Source organism: Mus musculus, chromosome 11 (genome assembly GCF_000001635.26).
Source record: "Mus musculus strain C57BL/6J chromosome 11, GRCm38.p6 C57BL/6J".
NCBI classification, from domain to species: domain Eukaryota; kingdom Metazoa; phylum Chordata; class Mammalia; order Rodentia; family Muridae; genus Mus; species Mus musculus.
The window spans coordinates 77,385,402-77,400,046 of NC_000077.6; the positions used below are offsets into that span (position 1 = coordinate 77,385,402).

General features: G+C 39.2%; 1 protein-coding gene across 6 annotated transcripts in view; it reads left to right on the forward strand.

Moving 5' to 3' along the window:
* Ssh2 (slingshot protein phosphatase 2) overlaps window positions 1–14,645 on the forward strand; it is a 244,064-nt gene that overhangs the window by 169,245 nt on the left and 60,174 nt on the right. For all 6 annotated transcript variants that reach the window (XM_006533227.4, XM_030245966.1, NM_177710.4 and 3 more), the window contains 2 exons: window positions 7,649–7,752; window positions 12,804–12,868. In XM_006533227.4, the coding sequence (XP_006533290.1) occupies window positions 7,649–7,752; window positions 12,804–12,868 (169 nt within the window). The remainder of the gene's footprint in view (window positions 1–7,648; window positions 7,753–12,803; window positions 12,869–14,645) is intronic.

A 14,645-nucleotide genomic window follows, 5' to 3' on the forward strand; every position in this document is an offset into this window, starting at 1 on the left:
CACTGATATTGTCATAACTAGATATCTTCCTATCTGGGAAGATCACTACACTTCTTACCGCACACTGAAGTACATGAAATTAAATTTACGTATAATTTTATTCAGATAAAAGGGTTTAATTTGGCTCATTGAAACCCTGAATGATCACAGATTGTGTGGTGTTTCTGTTCATCTTTGATAGTATGATTTACTTTACTACCACGAATACACTCAGGAATAATAACTAGTCAGCACTTCTCATCCATGCTCCCTCTTTTACCAGCAGTATGCCACTTGTGATCACTGAGGACTTTGTATCTAGGGCCATGGAATAAAGAGAATGAGATGTGTCATCTAGAGTATATTGAGTGTCACTCTCAGAGATCCTTTGTCACACTTAAGGGACAGTCTTCTGCCTGACCCAGCTGGATCTGCTGTGCATTTTTTGAAATTTATGCAAATGACCCAAATAGAAAAACTGGTTTCCCTTATGCCCTATGAGGTATGATCTCTGATCTGTTTGTACAAATTTGTATTACTGTCCCCACAGCCAGCCTGTGCAGTGCTGGGAATCAAAACTCAGAGCTTTGGGCATGCTAGACAAGTGCTTTTCAAACTGAGCTATGTCCCCAGACTCCTCTTTCCTCTCTAATCATGAATAGATAGGGTCCAAACAGCTTTGAATTAACTTAAGATAATTGTCCCTGCCATTACCCTTGTGAAAGTACTTACATACATTTTGAAAAGCACATTTAACTGCTTACCAAAAAGAATGAACATAGATATTCTTTAAAGCATAAGCAACAAAAGGACAGTAAGACAGAACTTCCCAAACCAGGAAGTTAGACTACTGTTTGTCAGAGAAACTACTGTGTCTCAAAAGGCATGGCTGGAGCATGCTCTGCTGTTAAGCTCCACTCAGCAAGTGCTTCCTTTGCACACATAGATAACTGCTTTGTTTACTGGAAACCAACATGATCAAAGCTGGTAATTTTGCCTAGTGAGTAGGTAGACTATTTAACTGTTTTGTTTTTTCATTTAGTAAAGGAGACAGTTGCTGTGTTGGCAGAAGTGTGAATTTCATTTCCTGTCTGTGGTGTACCCCATTCATCCTGTCACTCAGACATTTTGTCTTAGATTGTTCCCGTAATGGCAGTGAGACTGGTCCACAACACAGTGACATGTGCACACCACGGATGTAACAAGAGACAGGGCTTGCGCAACAAACCACAAGAGAGCAGTGCTTTTTTTAAAGATGAAAACAAAACAAAATCAGGGCAGCCTCTCCTAGCCAATAGTCAGGTTTTTAAAATGAAATCTATAAATTATGGTGTTTGTTTTTTTAAAAATGTATCCAATCTCTCTGACTGGTCACAACCTCAAAAGTTTTATCAATCTTATATCACTTTATTGAAGCATGAGATTGAGCCATAAGTGAGCATTATAAAGTTGATTTCAGCCTGCCTACTCATTTACCATAAACAATGTCATTTTATGACCCATTAATCTACCATATACGTAGAGTTCTATAGCATTTATTTTGAGTCAGGGTCTCATGATGTAGCCCTTGGTGTCCTGTAACTTGCCATGTAGACCAGGACCTGTCCTCACAGAGATGGGCTCAACCAGTGTGCTCAGTGATGGAACCGTGCAAAGAGCTGGGGGTAAACTAGGAGGAATTTATTAGTTACCACAAATCTTTTGAGCACTTAATGAATTTCTGGAAGGGTTTCTTGTGCTGAGGATACAATGATGAGCAAGGTTAGGTCCTTGCATCCAAGGAACTTATGTGCTAATAACTACAATCGATAACACACATGAATAAATGTTTTAGTTCATGAAAATATCCTGAAAGGAAGAAAACAGGACAACAGGATAGATGTATTGGGATAAAGGACAAGAGGGATGGTGGTAGTAAAGCTGAGATTTAAACACTTACCAGTTCAGAAGACTCAGGTAGAGATAGTTAAGTACAAGGCCTGGAGAAGGGGCCTTGAGTACTGAAGAGGCGGAAGAGGGGAACCAGGGTAGTTCACAGTAAACAAGCAGAGGTGGGCAGCATAAGGGCAGAGGTAACTTGCTTCACTGCAAGCTGTTCTGTGGGCCTCACAGACCAAGCTATATAGACTGACTCTTCATTCTTAAATACGAAGGAAAGACACATTAACAGAGTTTTACACAGCAATGCTATAATCTGGATATACTTTAAAGCACTCTGGCTGCTATTTGCTAAGAGAGTAACAAAACTACCAAAAGGCTTTTTGCTAGTACAGTTTCTGAGATTTGGTTTACACTAGAGACAAAGTAAAGAGAACAAAGATAGAAAATTAGCTGTGAACTAAAGCTAGAAAGTGATAGAAATATGGGTGTTCATAATGTTCTTCCTAGTTTAAAAATATTTATTTATTTTGTGTGTGTGTGCCTATGTGTATGTATATATATATATATATATATATGTGTGTGTGTGTGTGTGTGTGTGTGTGTGCCTATGTATATGTATGTATATGTGTGTGTGTATATATATATATGCACCAGGTGTGTACAAGTGCTGGAGGAAGCAAGAAGAGGTTAGAGCCCCTGGAATTGGAGTTATGGGAGTTGTGAGCTCATTAATATGGGCTTCAGGAGCTAAACTTGAGTTATCTACAAGACAGCAAAGAACTTTTAACCCTCAAAGCATCTCTCCCACCTTGCTACCCCTGCACACATACATACATACACACACACACACACACACTACTTTTGTATAAGTTTGAAAGGTTTTGTTTTGTTTTTGCTTGGTTAAATGGTTTGGTCTGAGATGTTCTTACTATGTAGACCAGGCTGTCCTCCAGTTTATATTTGCCTGCCTCTGCCTCCTGAGATCTGGGATTAAAGGCATTCACCACCATGCCCAGCTGTTTGACAACTTGTATTAAAAAGCTTTTTTTTTAAGATTTATTTATTTATTTATTTATTTATTTATTTATTATATGTAAGTACACTGTAGCTGTCTTCAGACACTCCAGAAGAGGGCGCCAGATCTCGTTACAGGTGATTGTGAGCCACCATGTGGTTGCTGGGATTTGAACTCAGGACCTTCGGAAGAGCAATCAGTGCTGTTAACTGCTGAGCCATCTCTCCAGCCCCCAAAAAGCTTTTATTACAGAATAAACACTAAGGTGTATTAGCACATGTCTATAATACCAACACAGAAGAGGTAGAGGTGGGAGGAAGAGAAGAACAGTCGTTATTATAAACTATGCAGGGTGAGTGTAGCCATCCCAAGTGATGTGATATTCTACTTAAGAAACTAAACAAACCCTCTTTCATTTCTAACAAAAAATTTACCATACAGCTTCTGTGTATACAAGTCAGTATAGTAATGCTAGAAAAATGGTTGGAAAGTAATTGTGGTTCAATACAACACTGTCTTAAAGAACTATTGGCTGGATATGATGGCTCACACCTTGATCTCAACACTTGGAAAATGGAGACAAGAAGATTCATTCAGATTCATCCTTGGCTACATAGCAAGTTCAAGGCCAGCATGGCTACATGAGATTCTAGCTCAGAAAACTAGGGGTGTAGCTAAGATCCAGTTAAATCAGCAAAGGTGACTCTCTCAATAAAATTGCTTTTTAAAAACCAAAGCAAAAATAGTGTAAGAAGGAAATGTAGGGCAGTAGTGGTACATCCCTTTAATCCTAGCACTTGGGAGGCAGAGGCATGCGGATCTCTGAGTTCAAGGCCGGATTGGTCTACAGAGTGAGTTCTAGGACAGGCAAGAATACACAGAAAGACCCTGTCTCCACCCTCTACACCCCCCCTCCAAAAAAAGAAGAAGGAAATGGCAACTATGGACCAGTCATAATGATACGGGGATAAGAGGGCAGATCCAAGGTAGGTTTGAGAGTACAGCCCATGGGATTCACAGATGGATTAGAGACATATTGTGGGGGTGGAGGGAGGTAAAAAGACACCCAGGCTGACATGACTGTTCAGTATTTGTCCCAAACAACTTTGTAGATGAATCTATGGATCAGTTGTAAGGAGAGGCTTAAGAGTTTAGAGGATAAAATGTTCTGTAGATATCTGTTAGATCCATTTGTTTCATAACTTCTGTTAGTTTCACTGTGTCCCTGTTTAGTTTCTGTTTCTATGATCTGTCCATTGGTGAAAGTGGTGTGTTGAGGTCTCCCACTATTACTGTGTGAGGTGCAATGTGTGCTTTGAGCTTTACTAAAGTTTCTATAATGAATGTGGCTGCCCTTGTTATTTGGAGCATAGATATTCAGAATTGAGAGTTCCTCTTGGAAGATTTTACCTTTGATGAGTATGAAGTGCCCCTCCTTGTCTTTTTTGATGACTTTGGGTTGGAAGTCGATTTTATTCGATATTAGAATAGCTACTCCAGGGGCTGGTGAGATGGCTCAGTGGGTAAGAGCACCCGACTGCTCTTCCGAAGGTCCGAAGTTCAAATCCCAGCAACCACATGGTGACTCACAACCACCCATAATGAGATCTGATGCCCTCTTCTGGTGTATCTGAAGACAACTACAGTGTACTTACATACAATAAATAAATAAATCTTTAAAAAAAAAAAAAAGAATAGCTACTCCAGCTTGTTTATTCAGACCATTTGCTTGGAAAATTGTTTTCCAGCCTTTCATTCTGAGGTAGTGTCTGTCTTTTTCCCTGAGATGGGTTTCCTGTAAGCAGCAAAATGTTGGGTCCTGTTTGTGTAGCCAGTCTGTTAGTCTATGTCCTTTTTATTGGGGAGTTGAGTCCATTGATATTAAGAGATATTAAGGAAAAGTAATCGTTGCTTCCTATTATTTTTGTTGTTAACGTTGGCATTCTGTTCTTGTGGCTGTCTTCTTTTAGGTTAGTTGAAAGATTACTTGCTTGTTTTTTCTAGGATGTGGTTTCCATCCTTGTATTTGTTTTTTTCTGTTATTATCCTTTAAAGGGCTGGATTCGTGGAAAGATAATGTGTGAATTTGGTTCGGTCGTGGAATACTTTGGTTTCTCCATCTACAGTAATTGAAAGTTTGGCTGGGTATAGTAGCCTGGGCTGGCATTTGTGTTCTCTTAGTGTCTGTATAACATCTGTCCAGGATCTTCTGGCTTTCATAGTCTCTGGTGAAAAATCTGATGTAATTCTGATAGGCTTGCCTTTATATGTTACTTGACCTTTTTCCCTTACTGCTTTTAATATTCTATCTTTATTTAGTGCATTTGTTGTTCTGATTATTATGTGTCGGGAGGAATTTCTTTTCTGGTCCAGTCTATTTGGAGTTCTGTAGGCTTCTTGTATGTTCGTGGGCATCTCTTTCTTTAGGTTTGGGAAGTTTTCTTCTATAATTTTGTTGAAGATATTTGCTGGCCCTTTGAGTTGAAAATCTTCATTCTCATCTACTCCTATTATCTGTAGGTTTGGTCTGCCTGGATTTCCTGGATGTTTTGAGTTAGGATCTTTTTGCGTTTTGTATTTTCTTTGATTGTTATGCCGATGTTCTCTATGGAATCTTCTGCATGAGACACTTTGCACCTTCTTAGAATTGGAAACAAAACACCCATGGAAGGAGTTACAGAGACACAGTTTGAAGCTGAGACAAAAGGATGGACCATCTAGAGACTGCCATATCCAGGGTTCCATCCCATAATCAGCCTCCAAACGCTGACACCATTGCATACACTAGCAAGATTTTGCTAAAAGGACCCAGATATAGCTGTCTCTTGTGAGACTCTGCCGGGGCCTAGCAAACACAGAAGTGGATGCCCACAGTCAGCTATTGGATGGACCACGGGGCCCCCAATGGAGGAGCTAGAGAAAGTAACCAAGGAGCTAAAGGGATCTGCAACCCAATAGGTGGAACAGCAATGTGAACTACCCAGTAACCCCCAGAGCTCCTGTCTCTAGCTGCATATGTATCAGAAGATGGTCTAGTTGGCCATCAGTGGAAAGAGAGGCCCATTGGTCGTGCAAACTTTATCTGCCTCAGTACAGGGGAATGCCAGGGCCAAAAAGTGGGAGTGGGTGGGTGGGGGAGTGGGTGGGGGAGCGGGTGGGGGACTTTTGGGATAGCATTGGAAATGTAAATGAAATAAATACCTAATTTTAAAAAAGAGTTTAGAGGAGTGATATCCACTTGTAATTATAATTTTTAATCCCTTCTGTTCTGAGCAATAATTCTCTACCTATGTTGTTAGCCTCTCACATGAATGATGTTAACACAGGAGATATTCTAGGAAGTACAGCACACTGCCTCTGTGCTAGTCCTCTTCAGTGTGTGTGGAGTGCAACTTACTGAGTGCAATTTTAGTTTTTTTATTTTTAATTTATACACAGCAGCTGTGCATATTTATGAGATGAAATGTAATATTTTGATACCTGTATACAATTTTTTACTTCTGTAGGTTTATTTATTTTTATATTATGTATATGAATGTTTTGCCTATATACTTGTGAATGTACCATGTATATGTTTGTTGAATCCCCTGTAACTGGTACTAGAAATTGAACTTGAGCAACAAGTGCCTTTCACCAATGATAAGCCTTCTCTCCACTCCACCCTGCACCCACCCCCATATACAGTGTTTAATGATGGTCTGGATGATTGTCATTCATCACCTCAGACATTTATCACTTCATTAGTTATTTGTCCTATTCAAGTAGCCACCTGTACCCATCAACCACCACACATACTATTCTCTGCAGGTTTCATAATCACTGCTCTATTTAAATCAAAATAAAGCCTTGAGCTCACACTTGAGAATGAGGTGTGTGTGTGTGTGTGTGTGTGTGTGTTTTAAAATTAAGTATTTTCTTTCAAACTCTGGATTTGTTATAAATAAATATAGAAGTATTACTGGGCAGTAAGCACCACTTAAGTATATGTGAGACCCCAGGTTTGATCCAAGAATCTAATACCACAAAAATTAAAAATAAAATTTAATTTTGAGAAAGAAAACAAGGAACGTTTTCATCTTATCAGGACACTATTGAAACACTATCACTGATACTCACTAATAATAACTAATTATTAAGGACTTAATTCTGTGAACCCAGACACCACCGGAGGAAGCGGTGTGTTCCCTGAATCTCAGAGCATCCTCATTTTATAGAAGAGGAAATGTAGGTTTGCTCACATAGCAATAGAGCCATGATTCACACCATTATAATCTAGTTTGAGTCTTTTCCCTTTTTTTATTTAAAGTTGTTCTTAATTCCTGCCGTGTAATTTAAATGCAATGCCTTAAGTTTTATTTTAGAAAAAATTATTTACAATAGGCAGAACTATATGTGAGCAATCAGAATAATCTCTCCTCTTGAATTTGTTAGGAGTTTTTTGTTTGGTTTGTTGGTTTGGAGGAGGGTGATTTTTAATTTTTTAATTGATTTTTATTTGTTTTGTTTGTTTTAATTTCCTTGTCATTTTGTTTGGTTTTGAGACAGTCTTACTGTGTGGCCCTGATGGGCATAGAACTCACTTTATATCCCAGAGTAGCCTTGAGCTAATTGAGATCAGATGACTGCCTCTCCCTTCCAGTGTTAGGATTAAAGGCATGCTTCACCCTATGAAGTTGGAACTTTGCATAGAGAAGAAAGAGAAATCTTAAACTGGGTCTCTTCATCCTATCTACTTTCTTTAAATAAATAATGTTTCTCTTACTTTTTCCTCAGCATCAGCGAGAGCTTCTTAACTGTCAAAGGTGCTGCCCTTTTTCTACCACGAGGGAATGGCTCGTCTACACCAAGAGTCAGCCACAGACGCAACAAGCATGCAGGTAAAATTGCACATATATGTCTTAGTTTCCTTTTTATTTCTAGGATAAGATATTTAGACAAAAAGCAATCTGTTGTGGAAGAACAGATTTATTTTAGCTCATAATTCCAGATTACAGGCCATTATTGCAGGGAAGTCATGGCAGGAATTTCAAACAGTAGTCATGTCACATTCACAGCCAAGAATGGAGAAAAATGAATGCATACATGCTCATTTACTTGCTTGCTTGCTTGCTTGCTTGCTTGTGCTTAGCCCAATATCTCTATTCTGACTAACTCAGCTTAGGACTCATGCTGCTTGGGAAATAGTGCCACCCAAAGTGGACTGAGTCTTACCCCATTAATTAACTTAATTATGGCAGTCTCCTAGAGACATGCCGGTCGACCATCCCATGTAGACAGTCCCTCATTGACTGTCTTTTCCCAGGTGATTCTATGCTGTGTCAAGTTGACAATAAAGATAACCATACAAACCTTTTGCCTTAAATTTGGTGGTTTGTGACCTCCAGGAGTGGGAGAAATTACAAGGAAGGGAACTTGAGCATACATAGAAGTGAAAGCTAGAAATGTTGGATCTTATTGAGTCAGTAGTTGAGTTTAGCTATAGTCAAAATAATCTCATCTACTTCAGAGGCTGTGCTACTTCTTGTTTGGGCTTTCATCTCATTACAGATGTTCACTATTATAACTAGCTTCCCTAGGCCATGTTCATAAGTTCCTACCAATACTCTTGGTCAATGGCAATGTTTTTTGAAATAAGGGAGGGAAAACTTGTGAAAATTAGCTTAGGTATACTTTCTCAGTGCTTCCTCCTCAGTATCCTCCATCAGAGATGGAGGTGAGTATTTTGCCAAAAATAAATAAATAAATATTTTTTAAAAAAGAAGAAAGAAAGAAAAGAAAAGAAAAGAAAAGAAAAGAAAAGAAGAGACAAGACAGACGTGACTACTCAAAGGAAATAAGCCAACCTAAGCCTTTATTTCTGTTGGGTGTGGAGAGTAAAAATAAGACAAACCATTGTTTTAAATCCAACTCACCTGATTAATTTTGGGTAAATTGCCCCATGGCATGTAATAGTAAATGGAGTTTGTTGCTTTTAGCTTCTGCCTGGCCTTGGTTGTTTTCGGGGTGGGGGGAGCTTGTCACACTAAACTATTTCTACTTGACATTACTATTTACTTACATTTTAAAAAAAGCAGGTGTAACACAGGCAACATGAAATAGATTTGTGATTTAGACTAGACAGTTGAGGCAAAATATGTAGAAATGAAGTTTATAAAAGCCAAACCGCCACAAAAACTGCCTTGGCTCAGCTCAGCATAGTAGCAGGATAGAGTACATCAGGAGCTTACAGTATCTGGTGAATTCCTATGTGTGCTTTTTCAATCTGGATAGACTTTTTTATCTGATCATTTAAAATATTCAAACACTGTTTGACAATTTAAAAATTATATTATTAGTAAGTGACAATCTACATCTTTAAAAGGAAAATGATGGAAATTCTTTAATCAGACTTAGTCTATAGTTTAACTACTACTAGTAGTGAAATATGTGCAAAGAGTATAAAGTGAAGGAAGGACTTTAAAGCTATATTGACTGTTGCTCTTTATAAGCATGATTTCCCTGTAGGAAATAATACTCAGCTTGCTCATAGCAAAACTTCTCACAGGTAAGAAAACTAGGCTTCTAGACATACACCTCAGGCAAGGCCTCCCAGTAGAAGGAAATCCTGGGCTTTGTCTGACACTGAAATAACACAGCTGCATCTCTGCACCACTTAGTGCCTTGAGTTGGAATTTTGGCCTCCTATTCAGGGTTCTGCAGAGGTTCTGCATCCTCCAAGTCCTTCCCAGGGCTACGTCTCCTGGTCTTCTAGAAGAAAGTTAAGTTGGTGCTGCTGTTGTTTGTTGTATCCCTGTGGTAAGGACAGAGCCAGGGGTCTTGCTCTCATGTGAGGCAAACACCCTACTGCTTTAGTGTATCCACAGCCCTGGTCTTAGGGGTTTTTTACAGATATAGTTACATTCAGAAAGGCCTGAGATTCACAGTCATCTTCCTGCCTCATCTTCTTGTGCATTTAGATTTAGGTATGAGACACCATATGTGATATAAACTTGAGGGGGTTTTGTTGTAGGTTTTTGGGGTGTGGGGCGTATACCTGTTTGTTTATTTCTTTGTTTCTTTGGAGATGAGGCTTCATAGAACCCAAGCCGGCTTCAGATTTTGTCTCTGGGTTTAAGACATAATAGAATGGATCTTGTATTTAATATTGAAAGTGAAAAGATTCTGTAATTTTGGAATTAGTCAGAAGGGAGCAGTGAAACAGTGAGGGGAAAAAAAAATGTTCCTTGAGAAAAACAAGGGAAGTTCCAGACTTGTCAACTGTTGAGCACACCTCCTCGGTTTTCTTCCTAGCTCACTACTTCTTGCAAAGCTAATGTCATACTTAAAAGCTATGAGGTGAACACAGAGGAAATAATATTTCCTCTGCAGGCTTCAAGGCTAGTGTGAAAGAAAAAAATGCTACACTGGTATTCATGATTATGTGGCTGTGTCAGACATCTTAAAGCTCTTTTAAAAATACCTTAGGTAAGCAGAAATAAAGCTTTGGGTTCTTAGACCATGACAGCATATTATCTTTCTCTGTTAGCCAAATCCTTGGATTTCCTAGGACAGAGTAGGAGAAATAAGAAAATTTGTGTCTTATATTCCTTTTTTAAAATAATCTTTCATTTTTTAAAAAAATAGATTGTGTGCACCCCGTACTCCCCTTCCAACTCCTCCAGGCACTCCCACCTCTCCATTCCACTTTCCTCAGGCACCTCCAGCACATCCCCCTCTTGCTTTGAGGGCCACTCCCTTTTTTGTTAATAACCCACTAAGTCCGATTTGTGCTACCTATTGGAATATTTACTGATCTTGTTTGATTTGCTCTTGTGCTGGTAACCATAGCTGCAGTGATTCCTAAGGTATGATGGTTACTGACTGTTGACCACTGCAGAGAGAAGTTTCTCTGGTCAAGGTTGAGGGCAGCACTAATCTCTGTATAAGCATAAACACTCAAAAGGCAGTTCAACATGTTTAAGAAAACAACAGTAGTAGGTTCTTCCCTAGAGCCTATGCCCATTAGAACCTTGGTTTACAGTACCAGGTCTAGATTTGTTCTCGTGGACCAGGCCTCAAATCCAATCCAGGTGGTTAGAACCTGTGGTTACCCCATCTCCTTTGTGCCACTGTTATAGAGTGGATACATCCTGTCTGGGAGATCAGTATTATAGCATGCAGGTGGGCTGTATGGCTTCTCTCCCCACAGTGGCCTGCATAGCACCTTCTGGCACTATGAGAGTCAGTCAGTAGAGAAGAACTTCCAGGTCAGCTCCAGCTTGATTTCTCTATGTCCTACAGCCAAAGTATATTGTGTCATCAGCAGTAAGATGTACCATATAGTTCTGGTAGGCAACTGAGAGCAATAACAACAGCCTGTGTCGTTTGGTGCCTGTGGAGACTCTGACTATAGAGAGGGATCCCATACCTAGTACTGGTGACTGTCACTTAACAACCCATGTCTTCTGAGGGAGTCATTGTTCATCCATACAATCCATCCATAAAAGGTATCTGTGTTCAAATTTTCCCCCCAAGACACACACACAATCTTACAACATAGTGAGTTTCCACCATACACACACACATTTAGTCTCTTTTGTTTTGGGTTTGGTTTTGGTGGTGGTACTACTGTTGCTGTTGTTTGAGACCCATGTAGGCCTGGCCTGCATGGAGCTTACTATGTAGACCAGGCTAGCCTTGAATTCATAGAAATCCACCTGTCTCAGGCTCCTGAGTGCTGGGATTAGTTAAAAACATGTACTACCATGCCTGGCATCATCATTAGTATCTTATATCTTAACTCAAAGGATTTTCAATATAGTGTTATAAAATATCTAAGAATAAATGAGGTTTCAAATAATAGTTGGCATGTTAAAAACACCTAATTTGTTCAGGAGAATAACTATTCCCAGTATGTTCTACTTAATAGGTACTCTCATTTTAATATCTTCCACTAACCAATTTAAACTGTTGAAAATAAAGGGAATCTAACAGTATTTAAGTTAAATGCATATGAATATTCTTACTACAGGAATAGAAATTAGGGCTGGAGAGATGGCTCAGCAGTTAAGAAAACTGACTGCTCTTCCAGAGGTCCTGAGTTCAATTCCCAGCAACCATGTAGTGGCTCACAACCATCTATAATGTGATCTAATACCTTTTCTGGCATGTGGTGTACATGCAGATAGACTATCCATAGACATAATAAATAAATAAATAAATAAATAAATAAATAAATAAATAAATAAATAACATTGTAAGTATATAAAGTTTAAAATCTAACCAATAATTTTATCTGACTTTTGTGTCTAATAAAAAGGTTCATGGGCCTGGGGAAATGGCTCAGCTGTTAAAAGCACACTCTCCTTTATAGAGGACCCAAGTTTGTTCTCAGCACCCAAAGCAGTTGGCTCACAACCTACTGCAACACCCTCTTCAGGTCTCATTGAACACCTACACACCTATATACACATGATAAAAATATGAGATGGAGCTGGGTGTGGTGACTCACCCCCTTAGTCCCAGTACTCCAAAGGCAGAGGAAGGCTAATCTCTGTAAACTGGAAGCCATCCTCCTCTACATATACAGAATTTCAGCTCAGCCAGGGGTGCACAGTAAAAACCAGTCCTAAGTAACAACAGAAATGTATGAGGTAGTTCCGTAGGTTAAAAGTGCTTGCTGCAAGCACGACAACCCTGAGTTCAAATCCTGGCACCCACATAGTGGAAAGAAAAAACCAGTTTCTACAAGTTGCCTTCTGACTTTCCTCAGAAAGTGTCTTCATGATACATGAGCAAGTGTGCACTCACAGTGAAATATTAAAATGTAAAAATAACAATTTGAGTCTTTCAGTAAGTCATAATTTTACAAGTCACTAAAGTAAAAAGAATCTTTTCTATTGATTTTTGAATAGAGAATAATCATCCTTTGCCTTTTAAATTTCACCAGGTGATCTCCAACAGCATCTTCAAGCAATGTTCATATTACTCCGCCCAGAAGACAACATAAGGCTGGTAAGTTAATGACATCATAATTTTCTTCCTCAAAAGGCTGCCTAAAATAATAGCAAATATTAAAGTTTTTTTGTTCAAACTTAATGCTCAGACCTAGGTGGAATATCCCCACAGTCCAGCTGAGAATTTAATTATTGTAAAACATACTATAAAGTGAGCTGGTTTGTAAATTATTCTCCATAACAACAGCTCAAGTTCAGAAAAAGGAAGAAATAAAATGGAACTTTGTCCTAGTTGGAGAAGCTTTTATATTAGGCCGTGGAACAGAGCAGATATTAAAAGATGATGAGGTTAAGTCGACAAATTCATTCTAAATAAGAACATAGCTTAATCAAAAGCACATATAGAAAAGGGCAAGGTATGGATGAAGCAGCCAGCAACCGTTGCTGACCTCAGAGTCAGGAGACTTGGCCTCAGGTTCTTGCTAATCATGATGTTAGACAAGCTACCTTAGGCTGTCTTTGCCCTTTTCCTCATTTCCTAACTACCTTCACAGTTGACAGGATTAAATAGACACCTGAAGAAGTGTGAAATGGGGACCGAATGTGGTGGCTGCACACCTTTATCCCCAGCACTTGGGAGGCAGAGGCAGGCATATTTGTGTGAGTTCAAAGCCAGCCTGATCTATATAGTGAGTTCCAGGACAACCTGTCTTAGGGGGAAGGAAAAAACAAACAGAAAACCTATGTGGCTTATTCACATTTATATTTGTATCTGATTCCGTAGGTAGCCATAGAGCCAATCAGTACTTTATGAAGCGTTGTGAAATACAATTTTTTTTTTAGCCAAGAAATAACATGAACCAGCTACAGTATCTAAGGAAGATTCCCTAGAAGCTAATACAGAATAGATAGGAGGAAGTACACTAGGCAGTTATTGAAGTTATCCTCTAGGTTTAGCCCACGAGCATATTAAATTCAAATAACTGTTGTACTCTCTTTCCGAGAAGAGATGTGAGAAGAAAAGTGTGAGGCTGCCAATGGGTGCTGGTCAAGCCTCTGACCCTCTGGACTCACTGAGTCCGCATTTGCTTTACTTTTAAAGTTCTGTTAACTTTTTTTCTCGAATGCTGATTCTGCTCAGTTTGTGTGTGAGTGTGTGTGTGTGTGTGTGTGTGTGTGTGTGTGAGCGTGCGTGTGTGAGCACGTGCGCGCAAGAATGTACACATAGACATGTAGAGGCCACAAATTAATGTTGGATATCATCTTCCTCACCAACTCTCCATTTTAATCACTTTCTTCCTTTATTCATTATTAACTGATTGATTGATGCACACTTTTTCTTAAAAGTTTTAAAAATGTGTGTGGCATTGACATGTGTGCAAGTACACTCACCCACGCGTGCCATGTAGAGGCAAGAGGTTGACGTTAAGTGTCTTTGCCACATCTCTCCACCTTAATTTCTTTTTTGAAGTAAGGTGTCTCACTGAGAGTTCACCTGTTGTGCCATCTTCTCATTGTTGTCTGCATTTTCAAAAGGTATTTTATGTGTCTTAAGTATGTGTATTTGTGTGTGCATGAGAGAGTAAGTAGGGCAAGCATGCCACATGGAGGCCAGGAGTTGGTTTTCTCCTTCCACACTAGAATCCAAGGGCTAAACTTGGATCATCAGGTTTTCACACCAAGCAATTTTACCTACTGAGCCACCATATTGCTGACCATCTGTATTTTTAATACACATATTTCTCAAATAATTCTTTTAAAAGCCAACAGTAGTTGGTGGTCCACACTTTAATCCCAGCACTCAGGAGGCAAAGACAGGCAGATCTCCAAGTTCA